The 22,865-nt window shown below is 36.8% G+C and overlaps 1 protein-coding gene across 7 annotated transcripts in view; it reads right to left on the bottom strand.

Annotated features, from left to right (window-relative positions):
- The window catches only part of NOL4 (nucleolar protein 4), a 373,271-nt gene that overhangs the window by 290,703 nt on the left and 59,703 nt on the right, over positions 1-22,865 (bottom strand). For 5 of the 7 annotated variants that reach the window (XM_002713494.5, XM_008261193.4, XM_051851300.2 and 2 more), the window contains exon 2: positions 2,548-2,697. In XM_002713494.5, coding sequence (XP_002713540.1) covers positions 2,548-2,697 — 150 coding nt within the window. Of the gene's footprint in view, positions 1-1,505; positions 1,569-2,547; positions 2,698-22,865 lie in introns of those variants that run through there. The other 2 variants (XM_051851303.2, XM_017344103.3) reach the window with 2 other exon arrangements.

Here is a 22,865-nt window from a genome sequence, read left to right as displayed (position 1 = left end):
GTAAATAAAATGACCACTAAATCTACAGATAATATTGTTAAGACAATATGATACGCTTTAATGATTAGTTGTACAAGTATGGTTTCTTGGCCATGGAAGAAAGGGGAGAAAAGAAGGTCAATAACCATAATCATGCATGCTCTATAAGCTAATGTGTTAGAAGTAGGAAAAAATCTTAAACTTAATGGGAACCACAATTGCAGCAGGTATCTAGCTAGTCCTACAATACTAACCAACTCTAGCATTACTAGTGAGAACTAAACTCCAGCCCAACAGGCTATGGCTCTCATAGCACTAAACCATTCCATTTCAAATTGCATTTTAGTTTTATGCCCCATTAATTGAACATTTATATTAATTTTTAACGTTATTAAATTCATTGTAGAGTCATGTGCACAGCCTTGCTGGCACTGCAGCAGTTCTTTTTTCTACAATGAATTATTACTTCATAAAATGGAAATGTTTCCTAATTAGGATTCAATTGCGAGATACCAGAGGGTAATGGTTAGGCCAAAAAGAGCCTTCACAATATTAAAAAAAGGTGATAACACTTTAAATGTGGAAATAAAAAAATAAACTCAAGAAAGAAGAATCTTCAAATAGGACATTTTCAAAAGGATTGGATAAAGTTTTAGATTCTGCTTATATTGTGAAGGTATACCCTAAAATGCAGAAAATGTCCTCATCATGTTAATACAAAATCATTTTAGGTAGGAAACAGGTATATCAATTTATTGCAAGTGTTTAACATGCATAATAGCAATGGATCAATTTCTCTATTTTTCATTTGGGAAAACATAAGGTGAGATATTTGGGTCTATGTCACTGACTCATGTTTCCACTTTAGTCATGATCTCTAATGAATGCATTTCTAATGTTAAATTATTTTTAATTGCTTTTGGCACCTAAACAGATTTGGCTGACACACTATTATTGACAATGAAGCCACTTAATTTTTGTTTGTTTTGCTTTCATGTTTTGACGGTTTGTTTTTCATTTAATATAATTGAACTTATATATTCCTACCTTACAAAGTCTTATCAATTCACATAGTTATTTCATGAAAATATGTTACCGTAAGAGTACATAGTTAGTGACATTAGTAGGTCAATATACAGTTTTATTCCTATCATTGTCCAGAACAACAACCCTGGCTTAGGAGACAGACAAAAGTAGTATGTTCAGTACTATTAGTCTGCATAAAAATCTCAAGAAGCTAAGTCATTATCATTAGTCATAAGAATGTCTCCTGGAATGTTTAAGTCAAAAGAAAGTTTATGTGGCAGAATTATGTAAAGAAATTTACAACAGTGCCTGCCCACAAACCATGCAATTTGGAAACAGCCAAGAAACAAAACCATAGAGAAGGAGGGATAAATACAACATGTATTAGGGGTTATTATGCAACTACAAAGATTCAATATGACCCTGGCAATATAGCAAAAAATAGTTATGGAAAAGAAGCTATTTCTTATGCTCAGTAGCTAATTTTCAAACATATGTACCTGTATTTGAAACTTTGAGCATTTCACACATTTTTCTGTATCTGAAAAAAAAATGGATCCAGACTGATATTGTGTATCAATATAGCTGAAAACAATATAAAGGTAGCCAAAAGCAAAATTCAGTAAGAATTCTAAAATAGGATATTATTCTGATTGCTGATAAAGTATTTCTGATGTACATTTTGTTCATATTGGAAAAGAATATTTTACTGTTTAGTTTTCCTAGAAAATATGAAATATCTATAATAATATGATTTCAAAGCTTTTAATGAAATATAAAGCTAGATTAAAGTAGCTATGTCAAGTCATAGGTATAATTTGAAACTAAGAAATAATATATAATTCCATTTTGACAATATATATATTTAAATATCTAACAGTTAATTAAATTTGCTTTTTAACATAATTTACAACAAAAGTATTATATATTTCCATTTTTAAATGTTCAAGGGCATTAGAGCTTGAAAATAACATGTATTTTTAATATAATCTATTCTGGAAAATAAGAATTACATATCCCACAGGATTAATGTATTCAAAACAAAGTTATATAAGAAAAATACATAAAATTTTCTTATATACATTACTACAAGTATGAAATACAAAATACCTAAGTATATGAATATGACTTGAAGTGTAAGGAATGTTGAGACAATTGTACTACCATAATAGTGGTAGTAAAAAATTTCATATCTTCCATTCCATAATTCATACATTATGATACACTGAATACATAATTCAAATACATCAGCCCATTTTGGGGCACCTGAATGAGACTACCACATTTTATAAGCATTTAAATAAAATAAAATAAAATGAGAATTTCAGAGACAAGTTTAACTAATATGCAATAGACTAGAGAACATACAACAAAAATCAAGTCAGAAATAATGATAGTTTAAATATTGGGTGTGACCAAAATATGGTCAAATTTATGTTTAAGATAGACTATTTTTAATAATAACTCAACCCATTTTAACAGGCATACATAATACCAAAGTTCAACATGCATGCTTTTTTCTTTTCTTTTTATAAAACTTACTGCTTTGTAAGTTCTCTTCTGTCCAGCATGCTTCCGAATTTGTTCTCCATTTGGCCCAGTTTCCACATGCATCGAATAGATAATGTCAAAGAAATCTTCAACCACAGCTACCCTCCGTAAAGACAGCTTCTCATCTACCCCCACGCCATCCTGGAAGAAAAATAAATAGAACAAAAAATAAAATAAGCCCAAAAGTTTAATAAAGTATTTTACATTTAACAACACAACAGGCAGTTTTGATATCTGAACCAGGTCAGCTAGTAGGAAGTTTCGAAATTATACCATTTTAAACATTACTTACATACAGAACTTTAAGAAACATAAGAAGACATTTTCCATAGTTAATATTAAGTAATTCATGCTTACCCATGAATTCTATCCTATAAATAGAAAACTTGAAGGACTCCACCAAAGACTCCATTAACACTAATAAATGAATTCATCAAAGTTGAAACTACAAAGTCAACATATAAAAATTAGTAGTGCTGGGGCCATCTTTGTGGCATAGCAGGGAAAGCTGGCACCTCCAATGCCAACATCCCATATTGGCACCAGTTCCTGTCCTGGCTGCTCTACTTCCAATCTAGCTCCCTGCTAATAGCCAGGAAAAGCATCAGAGAATGACCCAAATGTCTGGGCTCCTGCCACCCATGTGGCAGACCCAGATGAAACACCTGGCTCCTGGCTCCTGGCTTTGGCCTGGTCCAGCACTGGCTGTTGCAGCCATCTTGGAAGTGAATCAGCAAATAGAAAAAATTCTCTCTCTCTCTCTCTCTCTCTATTTTCCTTCTCTGTAACTCTGACTTTTAAATAAAAAAATAAATCTTCAGAAAAATTAGTAGTGTTGTTATGTGCCAATAGCAAAGTAACCGGAAAAAAATAATAAAGAGGGGCTGGCGCCGTGGTGCAGTAGGTTAAAGTCCTGGCCTGAAGCACTGGCATTCCATATGGGTGCTGGTTCTAGTCTGGGCTGCTCCTCTTCCAATCCAGCTCTCTGCTATGGTCTGGGAAAGCAATGGATGGCCCAAATGCTTGGACCCCTGCACCCATATGGGAGACCTGGAAGAAGCTCCTGGCTCCTGGCTTTGGACTGGCGTAGCTCCAGCTGTTGCAGCCATCTGGGGAGTGAATCAGCGGATGGAAGACCTCTCTCTCTGTCTCTACCTCTCTCTGTAACTCTTTCAAATAAATAAAAATAAATCTTTAAAAAAATAAAATAAAATAAAAAAATCAAGTGCATTTCCAATAGCTACTAAAAAAAATCTAGGAATAAATTTAACCAAAGAGATGTAATAATAACTATAAAACATTCATGAAGGAAACTAAAGTGAACACAAAGAAATAGCAAAGTGTTCCAGGTAAATTGAATGTAAGAATCAATAGTATTAAAAATCCCATACTACCCAAATGATTTACAAATCCAATATAATCTCTTCCAAAACACCAATGACATTTCTTCACAAAACTACTAAAAATACTACAAAATTTGTATGGTGTCACAGAAGCTCTGAATAGTCAAAGCAATCTTGAATAAAAAGAGTAAAGCAGGAGGCATTACGTTGTCTGACTTTAATATGTAGTTCAAAACTACAATACAACTAGAAGCATGGCGTTGGCTTAAAAACAGATACTAAGACACATAGAGCAGTAGAACAGAATTAGGGACCCTCAAAGTAAACTCATGCATCTATAGCTAACTGATTTTTAAGGTGTTAAGAACATGCATTGGAAAATCAAAGTCTTTTCAATCAGTGGTGCTGGGGAAACCAGATATCCACTCACAGACAATGAAACTAGATATCCTCTCACCTCTCACCATATACAAATATCAAGTCAACATGAATTAAAGACCCAAAACTTTGAATCTGCAAGAAGAAAACAGGGGAGGGCATTGGAATTAGCTAGGCTTTTTTGGATCAGATCTGCAAAGCACAGTGAATAGAAACAAACAAACAAAGACAAGTAGGATTTCATGAAACTTAAGAGCTCCTGCTTAGCAAAGGAAACCATCAGCACAGTGAAAGAACAAACTACAAAAGGGTAGAACATATTTCTAAGGTATACTTCTTACAAGGGATTATTAATAAGAATATATAAGAAAGGCAAAATGCAATTGCAAAAAAAATTAAAAGCCAAATAATCCATGTTTTAGTGAGTAGTAAATTTAAAAAGACATTTCTTGAAGGAAGACATACGAATGGCCTGCAAGGTCATGAAAAATTCCCAATATCAGGGAAACATAAACCAAGCCATAATAACACCTCTCTCCAGTAAGACTGGCTATTATCAAAAAGACAAATGGTAACAAATGAGTAATAGCATTGCAGACAAGGGATGTATTCTAGCACAGTCACTGTGGATGACACTACAGAGGTACCTTAGAAAGCTAAAAATAGAACTACCATATGATCCATTAGTTGTATTATTGAGTACATATCCACAGGAAATTAAATTATTCTGTCCTAGAGACATTTGTACCACCCAGTTTATTGTAATTATTAACAATAGTCAATAAATAGAAACAATCTTAGTGTCCACCATTTGATGAATGGATAAGGTATAAATGGAACATTATTCAGCCATAAAAATCATGAAATCTTGTCATTTTCAACACCATGGATAGAATGGGAGTTCATTATGCTAGAAGAAATATGCTGAGAGCAGAAATACAAGCACCTCATGCTCTCATTTTTTCAAGGAATATAAAAATATCGATCTTACAGAAGTTAAAACTATAATGGTGGATACAGAGCTTAGATAGGAGAAGGAGGTGGGGATAATACAGAAATGCTAATTATCATATACTAAGCTATAGTTAGAAAGGAGTAAGAACTTCTAGTGTTCTATTGTACAGAAGGAAACTGTACATAATAGTAATATACCACATATTTCTTTTAAAAAGAACTACAAAAATGAATTTGAATGTTTCCACCATACAGAACTATGAGATAGATATGTTTACCCTGATTGGACATCATTCAGGGCATCCATTTACAGAGACATCAGATGGTATCTCATACAGATTTGCCATTGTTTATGTATTTGTTAAATTTTTTTTTAAAGTTGAGGTACTCCATCACAAATTATCTATTGTGCATTTTGTTCCTCCTTAAGCTTCAGGTATTTCTCACATCTTTCCTTTCACATCTTAATCCTCTCTTCTATAAAGGGGACCCATGGGTAATACTTCCTTGCCTGTGACACAATTCCTTTATGTAGTTAGTATACAAAGAAGCTGTGTGAAACACAAGGCCATCCTGGAAAACTATTGCAACTTAGAAGACAGTAACTCAAAAAGAATGGTTTCAGGAACCTCTTCCTGGTCTAATCCTTTATCATCTGTGATAAAATCAACCTTTCTGAGGTTGCAAACCCAAAGTCAAACACTATCCACCAGGAAAACCATGCATAAAACCTTATCTTTGTTGGCCCACTCATAAAATTTGTACAGTATCCTTTCAGTCTTTCTGTTAAACAGCAAGAACTACAGTATGCATGGGTGCTTGGTGTAGACTTTAAGCCATGGCTCACCACTTGGGATGCCCACATGTTCTATTAGAGTAAAAGCTACATTCTCGGCTGTTGCCGTGGCTCAATAGGCTAATCCTCTGCCTGTGGCACTGGCACCCCAGGTTCTAGTCCCTGTTGGGGTGCTGGATTCTGTCCTGGTTGCTCCTCTTCCAGTCCAGCTCTCTGCTGTGGCCTGGGAATGCAGTGGAGGATGGCCCAAGTACTTGGGCCCTGCACCCGCATGGGAGACCAAGAGAAGCACCTGGCTCCTGGCTTCGGATCGGAGCAGCGCCGTAGCCCCAGCGGCCATTTGGGGGGTGACCCAGTGGAAAAGGAAGACCTTTCTCTCTCTCTCTCTCTCTCTCTCTCTCACTGTCCACTCTGCCTGTCAAAAAAAAAAAAAAAAAAAAAAAAAGCTACATTCTCCATTCCAGCTTCCTGTTAATGTGCACCCTGAGAGGCAACCAGTGATGGCTCAATTAGGTGTATTCTTGTTACCTCTATGGAAAACCTGGATTTAGTTCCCAGTTCCTGGCCTTGGTCTGGCTCAGCTCTGGATGTTACAAGCATATGGGAGTGAAACAGCAGATAGGAGGTGTGTGGGTGTGTGTGTGTGTGTGTGTGTCTTTGTCTTCCAAATATATAACACAAATATATATTTTAAAAATTAAAAAATAAAGGCAGGTATTTTATAGTAGGTATAAACACAAAACTTTGAGTGATGTGGGCATCACAGCCTATTTATTCATTTCATCAACAAGTATCCAATAAGGTACAAATATATTGCCAATGATCTGTTCATTTACAGAGTTATGAAGATGTATAAGACACAAATAGTTTTTTTAAAATGGAACTTACAGTCTAGTACAGAAAATATCTGTTGAACAAATAATTGTTAAGGTAACATGTTAAGTGACTTTGTCTTCCATAACAAATTACCACAAAATGAATGGCCTAAAATGAGAAATGCATTCTCTCATACTCCTGGATGCCAGAGTATAAAACCAAGATGTTGGCATAGCTGTACTCCCACCAGAAGCTCTAAAAGAGAATCTATTCTTCATTTCTAGTTTATAGAAGTTTTTCCAGCATCCCATGGCTTCAGGCTGTATCACGTGGCCTTTTCCTCTTGATGTATTTCTCATATATGGACTTGTATGCAATATAAGTAAACAAAAATTTGTGATAAGAGACAAAAGAGTAATTAGGAGATTCTAAAAAATGAAGATACATATTCAATGAATGTGGAGCTTAACAAATTCCAAACAGCATAAAAGCAAAGGAACTCATAAATCAACTACATACAGAAAAAACATTGAATGCTAAAGATAAGGACAAAATTTTGGAAGCAGTAAGAGATAAATGATCCATCACATAAAAGGAGACTCCAATAAGACTAACAGTTAACTTAGCAAAAGAAGCAATAGAAGCTAGAAGGCAATGGGATGACATATTTAATTGCTAAACATAAAAAATAAAACCGTCAGCCAAGAACATTTATCTAGAAAAAACTGTATTAAATAGATTGAGGTTAAACAAAGACATTCATAGATTTAAAAAACTGAGAGAATCCAACACTAGTAAAAATAATTTACTGGGGCCTGCTCTGTGGTGTAGTGGGTAAAGGCATCACTTGCAGTGCCGGTATCCCATATGAGCACCGGTTGGAGTGCCGGCTGCTCTACTTCAGATCCAGCTCTCAGCTATGGCCTGGGAAAGCAGTGAAAGATGGCCCAAGCTTTTGGGCACCTGTACCTGCATGGGAGACCCAGAAGAGGCTCCTGGTTCCTGGCTCGGATTGGCACAGTTCCAACTGTTATGGCCACCTGGGGAATGAACCAGTGGATGGAAGACCTCTCTCTCCCTCTCTGCCTCTGGCTCTTTGTAACTCTGCCTTTCAAATAAATAAATCAATCTTAAAAATAAGTTTATAAAGAAGAAATTCTGAACTCATATTTATCACAAATACAAGCAGTTAGTATGACATTGGCATGGAAATTGACACACAGATCAGTAAAATAGAACTGAGATTGCAGAAAAAGACTTTGCTTATTCAGGTCATTTTCAACAGGAGTCTCAGGACAATGCAGTGAGGACGTGAAAGTGATAATCAAGAGGTATCATGTTTAGAGATACTGATATCATTATAATAAAATCAAATTGTCATTCAGTTAAAAGACTGACACACAGTTCTGCATGTTTATCTAGGACTTTATAGGATCTATTTGGAAGATAATATTTCTGAAATTCAAATTCAATCTCTTTTGAAATTCCTGACTTCCAACTATCTGATGAAACCAGACAAGAAGAATTGATATAAAAATAAGCATTATAAGGGTCAATCTCTCTCCTGAAATTCTGCCTGTCTGTCATTCTCCAGGAGACTGTGTCTGCTTGGGAGTTAATATGCAATGTATGAATACACAAGGACACTAGTACATGACTCAAGCATACTATTCAACAGGGCAGTTTTTGAGAATTTTTCACTCAGTAAAAAATACTTGAAAGTCAAATTTTGATCTAGCAAATATGACTTCTACTGAAAGAATCCTTATTTAAATTATAATATAAAACTCACTCAGGCTAATAAAGCACACATACTATCTAGGAATCAATGGATGAAAATATTTACCACTTTTCCTTCCTCAGTCAAGTTTTTATCACCTAAAGATCCTAACTGATGTCCTAATTGATGAATTACCATCATCATCAAGGTGTTGACACTATACAGAGCAATTTTAGTGAAACATTTAGAAATGAAAGCATTATTACAGGCTGCCAATTTATATACAACAAATAAACAATGACATAATAAAGAAAAAAGATGTCATAGTAAAAAATAAATTTCAACATTCAAATTTCAAGAATTTTTAGTTCAAGAAATCATGTACAGGCCAGTGCCGCAGCTCACTTGGCTAGTTCTCCGCCTGCAGTGCCGGCAGCCCAGGTTCTAGTCCCCGTTGGGGCGCCAGATTCTGTCCCTGTTACTCATCTTCCAGTCCAGCTCTCTGCTGTGGCCCGGGAAGGCAGTGGAGGATGGTCCAAGTGCTTGGGCCCTGTACCCGCATGGTAGACCAGAAGGAAGCACCTGGCTCCTGGCTTCAGATCGGCGCAGCGTGCTGGCTGTAGCGGCCATTTGGGGAGTGAACCAATAGAAGGAAGACCTTTCTGTCTGTCTGTCTGTCTCTCTCTCTCTCTCACTGTCTAACTCTGCCTGTCAAAAAAATAAAAACAAACAAACAAACAAACAAACAACAGAGGGGGCTGGCACCATGGCACACTGGGTTAATCCTACACCTCTGGTGCCGGCATCCCATATGGGCGCTGGGTTCTAGTCCCAGTTGCTCCTCTTCCAGTCCAGCTCTCTGCTGTGGCCCAGGAAGGCAGTGGACGATGGCCCAGGTGTTTGGGACCTGCACCCACATGGGAGACCAGGAAGAGGCACCTGGCTCCTGGCTTCGGATCAGCACAGCACAGGCCATAGTGGCCATTTGGGGAGTGAACCAATGGAAGGAAGACCTCTCTCTCTGTCTCTCTCTCTCACTGTCTGTAACTCTGCCCATCAAATAAATAAATAAATAAATAAACAGAAAAAAACATATCTTGCTAAGTAAAGAATTTGTAAGAAATTTTCCAAGTACAAAAACATTTACTTTATGCAAAACTTTTACTCTTATTACACATAAAATATCATGTTAATAAACCAAATTAAGAATTTTTAATTGGCAGGATGTTTTACTTAAAATCTTCCAATGGGGGCCAGCACTGTGGCACAGTAGGTTAATTCTCTGCCTGCAGCGCCAGCATCCCATATGAGCACTGGTTCTAGTCCCGGCTGCTCCTCTTCCAATCCAGCTTTCTGCTATGCCCTGGGAAATCAGTAGAAAATGGCTCAAGTTCTTGTGCCCCTGCACCCACATGGCAGACCCAGAAGAAGCTCCTGGCTCCTGGCTTTTGATCGGCCCAGCTCTGGCCATTGCAGCTATTCAGGGAGTAAGTTAGCAGATGGAAGGCGTTTCTCTCTGTTTCTGCATCCCTCCCTCTCTCTGTCTATAACTCTACCTCTCAAATAAATAAATAAAATCTTTAAAAAAAAACTTTTCCAATGTATGTGAATCTGACTATAGTTTTGAAAGGGAAACAAAGGCATAACTGGTAGAATTTTGAATGGATTATATTTCAAGGAAATAAAAAATAGTACAAAGCAACATCAGCAGAAAAAGAAAAGGAAGGTTTTTTTTTTAAACTTTTATTTAATGAATATAAATTTCCAAAGTACAGCTTATGGATTACAATGGCTTCCCCCCCATAACATCCCTCCCACCCGCAACCCTCCCCTTTCCCACTCCCTCTCCCCTTCCATTCACATCAAGATTCATTTAAGATTTATTTATTTATGTGAATGTCAGAGAGAGAGGGGTAGAGACATATAGAGAGATCTTCCATCCTCTGGTTCACTCCTCAGATGGCCTCACAGCCAGGATTGCTCCAGGCTGAAGCAAGGAACCAGGAGCTTCCATGCCTCCAGCATGGGTGGCAGGGGCCCAAGCACTTGAGTCATCTACCACTGGTTTCCCAGGCCACCAGCATGAGCTGGATCGGAAGTGGAGCAGCCAGGACATGAACTGGTGCTCAGATGGGATGCCCGCACTGCAGGCAGCTTAACCCATTGCTAGCTCCAAAAAGGAAGTATTTCATCCTGTTCTATTTCAATCTAATAATAAAAAAGTCTTTCTATGAAAAGTAAACTTATACAGAATTTATTAACTTTGTGCTCACAATTTGTAAAATCATAGGAAGTTTCATTCTCCTCTTCCCCAAATCAATGATTTATCCAATAAAACAGTACTGAATTCAAGTTTATGTTTCTTCAACATTATCAGAAAATAATTACAATTATCTAGAATATTTATTCTCACAAACAAAAATGCAATTTTTGCCTGCCCCCCCCAAAAAAAACTGGAAAAACACTGCTTTGTCATGTATCCAGATTCTGGTAAAATAAGCTTTATTTGTCAGATATTGTCTTACACAAAGGACTTCGCATCACTTCACTGGCAATGCTGTTGCTGCCTTTGAAGTAGAAATGACTTTAAATTTTGAGGTATTGATCAACCAGTTATTATTTGGACTGAGCATTTCTCTGCCTTCTCATTATTTCACTATGCTAGCATCTGTTAAACAGTTGTTTGTAGTAGCCAAGAAAAAAAATTAAAATTATATTTTTCTTCCTAAAATTGAATTAATATAATTTTATAGTTTATTTAAAGATTGGACCATTTGAGCTATCTCTTTTGGTCATCATTGCAGGTATAGCTCAATTTTACAGTTATATTAGCTTACATTTTCCCTTAACTAACAGGTGTAATCATTACACAAAACAGTACTAAATTCTGTTTTGTACCTTTGGTGTTAGGAGTAAGTAAAAAAAATGAAATTGAGAGATGCCAATATTTATAGTAACTTTAATGATTAAAAACAAAAAGTAAGCCAAAAGATTTATGATGCCTATGCCAATAACCCATAATGCACAAGTATATTTGGATAAGAAAGCTAAAAGAATTATTTAAAGTAATGTCTCATTATGCTTTTAAACTGTGTATGTGAAATATGTTCCCCTTATAGAAATTTAAATTTTTAAAAATTTTTTCTTAATTTAAGTTATACAAATTTCATATATTTGATATATACAGATTTAGAAACATAATGATACTTCCCATTCTACCTCTCACCCATGCTCCCATCCTTCAAATTTTTAAAAGAAAAAAATATACTTTTTGAGTTAAGAAATTGTATTAGCAGTCATAATAGCCAGAACAGAAATGCTTGTTACTTTATAAAAATTCTGGGAGTTGTAACCTTGTGGTACACGTGGCCACAAAAATAAGAATTTTTGACCTAAATACAGGCAAGAAATCAAAGCCTAGAGAAAGAGTATTCTTCACTGTTCAGTTGATCAGAAGAACTGCAATAGAGTTTCACTGGGAGGTAAACATGAGATTTATCAAGTAAAGATAGATCTCTATCAAAACTTTGTTATCATACTTCCCTTTTGTTGCAGAATAATATTCTATTGCATGGCTATGCCGTAATTTTCCATTTTCCAGACAATGGAAATCTAGGTGGGTTCGAATTTGGCACAATCCTGAATAAAGCTACTACTATATTTCAATGTGACTCTTCACTCTAAGAAACGCTATACAATGAGCTCATTAAGAGAATTGGTGAGAATTCTGAAAATTTAATACCTAAATAGCTGCTATTATATAGCATATGATGAGTACAATTAGCAAATGTCTAAAATGTAATTTGTTTCTTTACAATCTAGTTTTATAGAATTTTCTTTTCAGGAAGCTATTTCACCCTGTAGGCACTGGGAAGTGATGCCACATTATGCTACTTTCATGTAATCTATTGTGTTCCATTATTCACCACCTAAGTTGCTGTGGGTAACTTCCTTACATTTCTGTGGCTCTTGGTTTACTCATCTGAAATGTGAAGATAAGTATAACATTTATCTGGCTTTACTTGAGGATTAATTGGATTTTACCTAAATTGAATAAGCACTCAACAAATGTTATTTCTTACTTTATGATAGGTAATACACATCCTTCCTTCAATTTTCCACACATATGACATAAACAGACAGAGTATTGAGGACAGTGCCCTCAAGCATGTGGGAAACAAGTAAAGGACATCCAGAGTGGACAGCACAATGTAAAGGCAGAATATTAGAGTTAGAGGACTCACACTAACTGACTTCAAGGCTTACGATAAAGCCTCAATAATCAAGACAGTGTGGTATTGGGAAAAGAATCGACAAAATGATCAATGGAACAGAATAGAGAATCCAGAAATAGACCCACAGAAATGCGCCAACTGATAACTGACAAAGGAACAAAGGCAAAGGTGAATACAACAGAGAAAAGATAGTCTCTTCAGCAAGTGGTGCTGGAACAAATGGACACCAGGGTGCAAAAGAAAAAAAAAAATCTAGATGCAGACCTTATATCCTTTAAAAATTCAGCCAAAATGGATAATAGAACTAAATGTAAAATGAAAACTATACAAAGGTTATCAAAGATAACACAGAAGAAAATCTAGATGACCTTGGGCATAGTTAGGGATTTGTTTTCATCTACTTGTAAGGCAGGGGCGGGGTGGAAGAGAGAAAGAGGAAGAAAGAGAGAGAATCTTCCATCTATTGATTTACTCTCCAAATGCCCACAACAGCCACTGCTGGGCCACATCAAAGCAAGGAGTCAAGAACTCTAGCCAGGTGTCCAACATGGGTAGCAGGGGCCCAAGCACTTGGCCTTCATCCATTGCCTCCCAGGATACATTAGTAGGAAGTTGGATTGGAAGTGGAGGCAACAGGACTCAAACAAGCACTCTGATTTGGGATATGGGCATCCAAACAGGCAACTAAACCTACTGTGCCACAACACCTGCCTCTGGATATAGCTTTTTAAATACAGCACTGAAGGCACCATCTATGAAGGAAATAACTGATGAGCTAAACTTCATTAAAATAAAAAAGTTCTGCTCTTTGAAAAATACTGGGAAGATACTGAGATGGTAAGCCATAGATGTGAAAAAATATCTTAGCCAAAAACATCTGATAACTAACCATTATGCAAAAAAAGGACTTCTAAAACTCTACAGTAAGGAAATAACATGATTTAAAGAAGATTTACACATGGCAAATAAAGATATCAAAAGATGACCCACTGGGGCCAGCTCTGTGGCGCCAAAGGTTAATCCTCCCCCTGTGGCGCTGGCATCCCACATAGGCGCCGGTTCTAGTCCCAGCTGCTCCTCTTCCAATCCAGCTCTCTGCTGCGGCCTGGGAAAGCAGTAGAAGATGGCCCAAGCGCTTGGGCCCCTACACCCACATGGGAGACCAGGAAGAAGCACTTGGCTTCTGGCTTCGCATCAGCAGAGCTCTGGCTGTTGCGGCCATCTGGGGAGTGAACCAACAGAAGGAAGACCTTTCTTTCTGTCTCTCTCTCTCACTGTCTAACTCTACCTCTCAAATAAATAAATAAAATCTTTAAAAAAAAAAAGATGACCCACATCCCATATAATGTGGGAATATAAATTAAAACAATAAGTTACAAATTCATACGTGCTATAGTGGTCGAAATCCAGATCACTAACACCACCAATAGCTGGGAGGATATGGAGGAATAGGAACTCTAATTCACTGCTCACAGTGATACAAAATACTCTAGACACTTTGGAAGGAAGCTGGACAGTTTTTACAATAAAACACAACTTGTACCATACAATCTCAATCTAGCAATCACACTCCTCAGCATTTACCCAAAGGAACTGAAATGTGACTCCATACAAAAACTATGCACAGATGTTTCTAATAGCTCTACTCATAATAGCCAAAATGTGGAGGCAGATAAGAAGTCCTTCAGTAGGTGAGTGGATAAACAAACTGTAGCACATGCCAAGGGAGTATTATTTAGCACTAAAAAGGGATGAATGATCAAGCTATGGAAAGACATGAAGGAAATTTAAATGCACATTATTAAACAAAAGAAGTGAATCTAAAAGTGCTACACACAGTATGATTCCTACTCTGTGACATTATGGAAAAGACAAAACTGTGGACTTTTTGAGATTCAATGATTTTTTACAGCCCTTGTCTCTTCTGTTGAGGAACAGTGTTTTGTTTTGTTTTGTTTTTCTTCAGACTATTTGTTTAGCTCTTTTACTTAGTGCAGGGTTAACTTTATGATTGTTAGGTAAACTGAAGGTAGATATTTGTAAAATTAAGAGTAGGAATGGGAGAGAGAGCAGGAAGAAGGATTGGAGAGTGTACAGAGGGAGGGGAGGGTGGGTAGTATCACTATGTCCCTAAATCTGTATATACGAAATACATGAAACTCATATAACTTAAATAAAATTAAAAAAGAAGAAAACTACGGAGACTGTAAGATGGTCAATGGTTGCCATAGTTATGAATGAATGAGATGTAGAACTTTGGGACAATGGAAGTATCTAGGAAATAAACAGATTGTTCCCACTTGTATCTATTAAAAATAATGCTGCTGGGGCCAGCGCTGTGGCATAGCAGGTAAAAGCTGCTGTCTGCAGTGCTGGGATCTCATGTGGGTGCTGGTTAGAGTCCCGGCTGCTCCACTTCCGATCCAGCTCTCTGCTATGGCCTGAAAAGCAGAGGAAGATAGGCCAAGTCCTTGGCCCCTGCACCTGTGTGGGAGACCCAGAAGAAGCTCCTGGCCTCTGGCTTTGGATCAGCTCAGCTTCTGGTCACTGCAGCCATTTGAGGAGCAAACCAGCAGAGGGAAGACCTCTCTCTCTTCTCTCTGCCTCTGCCTCTCTGTAGCTCTGCCTTTTGAATAAGTGAATAAATCTTTAAAGAAAAAATAATGCTGCTGTGTGTATTTTGTTCATATTTTTGGTATACTCATGTATTCACTTCTTTTGGAAATATAACTTACAGTAGATCCGCTTGTCAAAAGGTATATTCATTTTCACCTTATGGTGTTCTCAATGTTTATCAAATAATCAAAAATTTCTAGAAGCTCTGTAGTAACAAGAGGAACCTCTTTCTTAAACATCCTTAATTTATAGCCCCCTCCAGTATACTATTGATAGTGGATATATGTAATTATACATTTGACACAACCTATAAAACATACAACACCAATAGTGGACTCCATGTAAAGGATAGACTATGAGAACTATGTCCTATCAATGCAGGTTCATTAGTTGTAATAAATGAACTACTCTGGTTCAGGATGTTGATAACTGGGGAGTCTCAGAGGCTACAGGAAAGAATATATGGAATTCTCTGTTCTTTTGTTCAATATTGCTATGAACCTAAAGACTATTTTAAAAAATGGATCGGGGGAGGAAAAGGCCATGGACCCCTTTCAACAGTGAAAGATTTGCTTTTATGTGTGGCAACAAAGGAAAATTATTCAAATTATCCTTAGCCAAAATTATCTAACCCAAACTTAATTAAAAAATAATTGAGAATGCAATGAAAATTAAAATATAACAACAAAATCTTTTGTAGTCCTTTTTCATGCATGCTTCTCTTAGACTATTGCTACATGTTTTAAAACGATTCACAATGAAAAACAAAGCTTGCCAAGGAAATAAAGCATATGTTTCTGTTAATGTTCTTTGTAAAAAGAAACATACCTTCTATTATGAGATAACTAGAAAGCATCAATAGTGTAGCTTAAAAGGCACAGTCCTCAGGTAATGTAAATTTCTAGGGTTAAAAGATTGAAACAAAAACGTCCGTCTGGAAATAGGATTCTCAGGGCAGGCATCATGAGGCCCAGTTTAAGTTGTCACTTTAAACTCACTTCCCACATCACAGGGCCTCATCTGAGTCCTGGAGCCTCTTCTTCCAATACAGCTCCCTGCTAATGTATCTAGAAAGGCAGCAGAAGATGGTCCAAGTACCTGGGACCCTACCATCCATGAGGGAGATGTGGGTGGAGTTCCTAACCTGGCTTCTGCCTGGCTCGGCTCCAACTGTTGCAGGCACATAGGGAGTGAACAAGCAAATGAAAGATCACTCTCTTGCCGACTCCCTCTCCCTCTCTATCACCTTGCATTTCAAAATAAGTAAATAAGGGAAAATAAAATAGGACTCTCAAAAACAATCCACATGCAGTGGAAAAATTGGCTGGAAGAAAATATGCCCATTTATAAACAGACACAATAAAGTTACTTGTCTAACTTGATTTGGCTCCTGGTTGTGAAAGAAAAATTATCATTATTTGAGAAGACTATAAAGGAAAACTGATAGAGCTATGAGACTGCAGATTTGGGAAATACAATGAATCCCAACTAGGATAATTTTGTTTTCAAAAATTCACTTTTGACAACATACAAGTAAAACTGTGGATAATCAGACTATAGTAAGAAGCAACAAGAAAGTTAAGACAGTTCACCCTCAAGGAAAAATACAGCAAACTTCTCAGCATCTGCAAAGTCTGAAGGCAGCAGAAAACAGCTTCATGATTCTGAAAGTAATACTATCACTGTGGCATTGTGTAACCAAGTAGATTAACATTCAACAATAACTAAATTTTTAGGCAAGAAAAACCATAAACATTACCACCCTTACTAAGGAAATTAAAGAAAATACTTTAGACGAGAGAAAATTTCTAGGAGATTCCAGAAAGGAAATATAAAAATGAGAAGTATAATTTATGTGAAATAGTTTAGATATATTTAGCATTTTTTCCCAAAAATAATAAGTGATATTCTCAAGGAGTCAATAGTCAGGCACTATTATCTTCAATTTTTAAGAGGAAAAGGAAGCATGGACAGTTCAAAGAAATATTCCAAAACTAAGTTAGGCTTGCTCTATATTAAAGAAACAACTGGGCTGTACTCATTTGTGTCTATTAAAAATAATGTTTCTGTGAATGTTTAGATCATATTTTTTGTATACCCATGTACTAATTTCTTTTGGATATACAACAAACTGAAGAATTTCTTGGTCATATATGGGGCAAATTTGCATTCACATTATACTATTTCCAATATTTATGAAATAATCAGAAAATTCTAGAAGGGCTGTTGTCACAAAACAAGATGAGCTCATTTCTTAAACATCCTTATTTTATATCTCCCTTTGGTATACACCGATCATCTGTGCTGTCCCTTTCCTTAAGTCTGTGATATCATTAACATATATTAAAATATTATATGAAAATAATATTTTCTGAGTGATTAATATGTATTCAAGACTGTGGTAAACACAAGCATTATCATTTTTCATCTTCATGATGATCATCTATTATGCCCATTTCACAGGTAGGGAAGCTGAGGCTCAGTGAAATGAATATAGTCGTTCCCCATAGTCACACATCAAGGAAATGGACAGCAATGCAAGAGTAAAATAACGAAGATAGCACATCCTGGGCATCATTTCCAAAGATCATGGTCTCTGTGGAAAGAACCTAACTAAACGCAATATGTATCATATTGTTTATAGAATACTAAGTGTGTTAAGAGAGAGGGACTGTACTGTAATACAGAAACCTCTAAATATTGTTGCTTAAGTAAGACAAAAGCTTATTTATCTTTCATGTAATAGTCCAGCGATCCACAGCCAGGATGGAAGCTTCGCCACCTGGAACAATCGGCTGCCAAGATTTCTCAGACACTGCTATTTCCCAGCCAGAAGTAAAAGTGAAGAAAACATACAGGAAGTTAAGTCGCATGCATCACTTCTGTTCATATATCATTAACCTAAACTTCATTATACATCCACACCTAGAGACCAGGTAGGCTTAAAAATGTAGTCAGAAGGTAGGTAAAATACAGTCACCTGTCCAGCTGAAACTCAGAGGGTGTGGTTACTAAAAGAACAAAAACAGTTAATACAAACCATAAGTGGAAGCCTGTGGTCTCATTTCCTGGTCAATTCTGTCAGACACAGAGTATGTATTAATACATAAGAGGAAACCAACAGAATAGCAAGTGAAAATCAATTTGGGGGAGACCGAATGCCAATCTGAAGAGAATGAGCTAATTAAACAGTGGGAAGTCTTTTTAAAATATTTTAATCTGAAATATAACATGGAGACAAAAGTGCACAAATTACAAGTGCACAACTTTATGAACTTATGCAAATTAAGCACAGTCATATCAGAATCACCCAGGTTGATCACAGGTGGCAGCACCCCACCATCTCCCTCAAGCTCCTTCCCAATCCCTAACCTCACTCACCTCCACAAAGAACCACCACCACAACTTTTCAAAATAGATTACATTGCCTATTTTGTTATGCCACAATGTTTGTGGGATTTATGCATGTCATATTATGTAGCAGTATTTTAGTGTTTTTATTGCTGCCTACTATTCTATATTAGAATATGCCATAATTTATGTAATCATTTCCTCAAGATAGATGTTAAAGTTTTTTCCACTTCTGAGCTATTAGAAATAATAATACTACCTCAGTTTCTTTCATGGTTTTTCATGCAGCATTCATTTCTTTTGCATATATGCTCAAGGAGAAGAGTGTCTTCATATAACATATTTATAATCAACATTTATAGATTCAGCTAAACAGATTTTCTCAAAAGGATGTCTCAATGTATTGTCCTTCTAGCAGTACATAAACATTCTACATGCTGGGCATTCTCACCAACACTTGGGAATGTCAATTTTTGTCATTATAATCATTCTCCAATTAGTATTTGGGTAGCCCCCTTTGCTGACTATCTCTCCTCCTTGTCATTTACCCAATTTTAATTGGGTGGCCTGAATTTCATTTATTTATGACCACTCTTTTTTATTTTTTAATTTGCTTATTATTATTTTAATTGGACATAGTTACAGCATGCAGTATGGTAATTCAATACAAGCATTCAACATATTAAGATGAAATCAGGTTACTCTTTATCATCTAAATAGGAGTCCTTGGCCAGTGTGTAACTTTCTATTCAGTGAATAGCTTTTAATTTTTTGAATGAAGGGTGCCAAGAATAGTTGCATATTTTGAGAAATTAATCTTCCATGAATATATATATGAAAGTTAATCAGAGAGCTGTTAATCAGAAATGTTAAAAAAATATAACATATATATTCCTTGAGAAGGGTAATGAGGGTATAACTCAGACGGAGGGAACAATAACAGAAAAGAAAGGAAAAGGTTGACAGATATTTTATAAAGGATCACCTCATTCATTTATTTACTCAGTACAGAGAAATGTTGAAAACTAAGTCAGAAAAGCATGAGATTTAAGCCATAAATGACATAGAGTGATTACTCAATAAAAAAAGCAGTCCAAATTGGCTAAAATAGAAACTTAGGAAAATGAATCTTTGGAATTGCTGGGAGCATTTATTACCAAACCTGCAAGTCACGAGGATCACCAACTAGCAGCGAGGCCCAATTTTTTCCAACTTGGCATGCTATCATCCTTGCCATTATTAACAATTTCAGGCTCATTTTCTTTCAAATCATTTTGAAAAAGAAAAACAAAATGACATATATGCTTAAAGAAAGCAAGATTTAAAAAATAAGAAAGGGACAGATAATGATTTCCAAAAGGAAGATTTCATCAAGAAGGGAGATTTGAGGAGCAACTAACCTGGAATATGCATTTGTCAAAATATTTTTATTTCCTCCCACCCTAGCCACCATGCCTCTAATATTATAATTCTTAGTCTTAGTAAATAAGTTATAAAGAAAGGCTGCAAAATTTCCTCCGAATGATTACATCCAAATGCTTTTCAGGCTCAGGACCTTCATGGTACCAAGAGGAGATGATGAAACAGCTGGACAACCTGAAGGTGGAGCTGTCCCCACTGCGCTCGGCCAAAGTAACAGATGGCACTGCAGCCAAGCTCTCCAAGCCCAGAGATATCTGCAAATCATCGCCCAGACTGGAAAGAAAACCATAGGGAATTCTAGAAGGGCAAGAAGTACAAACCCCTTGACCCCAACCCAACAAGACTCATGCCACACCAGCTCAACAAGCATGAGGAGAATCTGAAGATCAAGAAGCAGCAGAAGGAGCAGCTGAACCCTCTACCGAAGCTTTATGGCATCAGTAAAAACATAAAACAGCTAAAAAAACGTTTTTCAGGTTCGAGTATTTGGCAAAGCAGCTAAGATGCCACTTGGGGGCTGGCATTGTGGAATAGACAGTTAAGCTGCTGCCAATGACACTGCATCCCATATCAGAGTGCCAGTTTGCATCTCAGCTGCTCCACTGCCATGCCAGCTGTCTGCCAAGGTCCTGGAAAAGCAGTGGAAGAAGGCCCAAGCACTTGGACCCTGGGCCTCCCATATGGGAAATGTGGCTGGAATTCCAGGATCCAGGCTTCAGCTTGGCCCAGCCCTAGGACTGTTTAGGGAGTAAACCAGAATGATCTGATCATTCCCCCCACTCCCAGTGTGTGTGTGTGTGTGTGTGTGTGTGTGTGTGTGACTCAAATAATAGAAATAAAACATTTTTAAAAAATAAACCATGCCAATTGGGACGCCTCCATCATATACCTGTGCCTGGGCTCAAGTCTTGGCTCTGCATTTAATTTTAGTTCTTCTTAATGCACACTCTAGAAGGCAACAGGTGATAGATCAAGTATTTGGGTTCCTGTCACCCACATGTGAAACCTACATTGAGTTTCCAGCTCTGGCTTTGGCCTGGCCCAGATCTGGTTGTTGTGGATATTTGGGTAATGAAACAGTGGATAGAAGATCTCTCTCTCTCTGTGTCTCTGTGTCTCTCTGTCTCTCTGTCTCTCTCTGTCTTACTCCCCTTTCAAATAAGATAAATAAATAAAAAGTTTTTAAAATGTTTTACACAGATATTAAGCTTTATGACATTGTCATCAACATTATCATCTAATATTTATTGAACACATACCATTCATTATTATAATGCATATATCCATGTGTTACGCACATCCCTTAATCTGCGTAAAGTCCTAAAAAATAAGTATTATTACTATCATTCCTAAACTGTACCTAGAGGAAAAGGAACAGAAAAGGTAAGCAATTTGCCCCAAACAACACTTCTAGTAAATCATGGAGCATGGATCTGAGCCAAGGCAGCCTAATTCTGGAGCCTGCTTTCATGAGCACTATTTTCTATCTTCTCCTTACCAGATATTATGTATCTACACTGATAGTTACAGTCCAGAAAAAGAAGAATCATAACAATTAGGATTTAAAGAAAAGAACCAGCATGCAGAAAACCCCATATGGTATGAAGTGCTCTTAAGGTCAGAAATGAAATTGAAACACGACAGTGGGTGATAAGTAAAAAGACCACTGAAAATACCTGACGTCTGTTCACGTGTCTCTTCTCCACACCCTCATCCTGGCCATCACTGGAATATCCATAATCATTAATTTCCTTCCTATTTCCAAACCATCACCCCTTCCAATTGATTCTTGAACCTACAGGCAGATGATCTTTTTTAAAAAGTTATGAGACAGTTCATGCCACTGTTCTTAAAAACATTCAATGGCTAGGCCAGTGCTGTGTCATAGTAGGCTAAGCTTCAACCTGCTGCGCTGGCATCCCATCTGAGCACTGGTTCATGTCCCAGCTACTCCTTTTCAGATCCAGCTCTCAGCATGTGGCCTGAGAAAGCAGTGGAAGATAGTCAAAGTGCTTGGGCCTCTGCACCTATGTGGGAGACCCAGAGGAAGCTCCTGGCTCCTGGCTTCAGATTGTTACCACTTCAGCAGTTGATACCATCTGGGGAATGAACCAGTAGATGGAAGATTTCTTTCTCTGTTTCCTTCTCTGTCATAACTCTACCTCTCAAATAAATAAATCTTTAAAAAAAAATTCATTGGCTTCTCACTACACCTAGGATAAAAATCCAAACAACACATTGGGGAACACCAAGTCCTCCAAAATCTGCATATTGTTAGAATTAATAAACCAATTCAGTAAAGTTGTGGGTTACAAAATAAACATACAAAAAAACAGTAGCTTTTTTTGTATACCAATGATGAACTTACAGAAAGAGAAATCAAGAAAGAAATTCCATTCACAATTGCCATACACACACAAAAAATATAAAAATTAGAAATAAATTTAACCAAACAAGTGAAAGATCTTTACAATGCAAATTATCAAATATTCATAAAAGAAGTCATCAGGGATACAAAAAACTGGAAAGGTATTCCTTGCTCATGGATTGGAAGAATCAATATCATTAAAATGCCTATACTAACTAAAGCAATCGACAGATTCAAAGCAATCCCTATCATAATACCAATGACATTCTTCACAGAATTAGAAAAAGCAATCCTAAAATTCACATGGAAT

Source organism: Oryctolagus cuniculus, chromosome 10 (genome assembly GCF_964237555.1).
Source record: "Oryctolagus cuniculus chromosome 10, mOryCun1.1, whole genome shotgun sequence".
In the NCBI taxonomy this organism is placed as follows: Eukaryota; Metazoa; Chordata; class Mammalia; order Lagomorpha; family Leporidae; genus Oryctolagus; species Oryctolagus cuniculus.
Note: the sequence above shows the minus strand (reverse complement) of the source record. Positions and strands in the feature narration are given on the sequence as shown.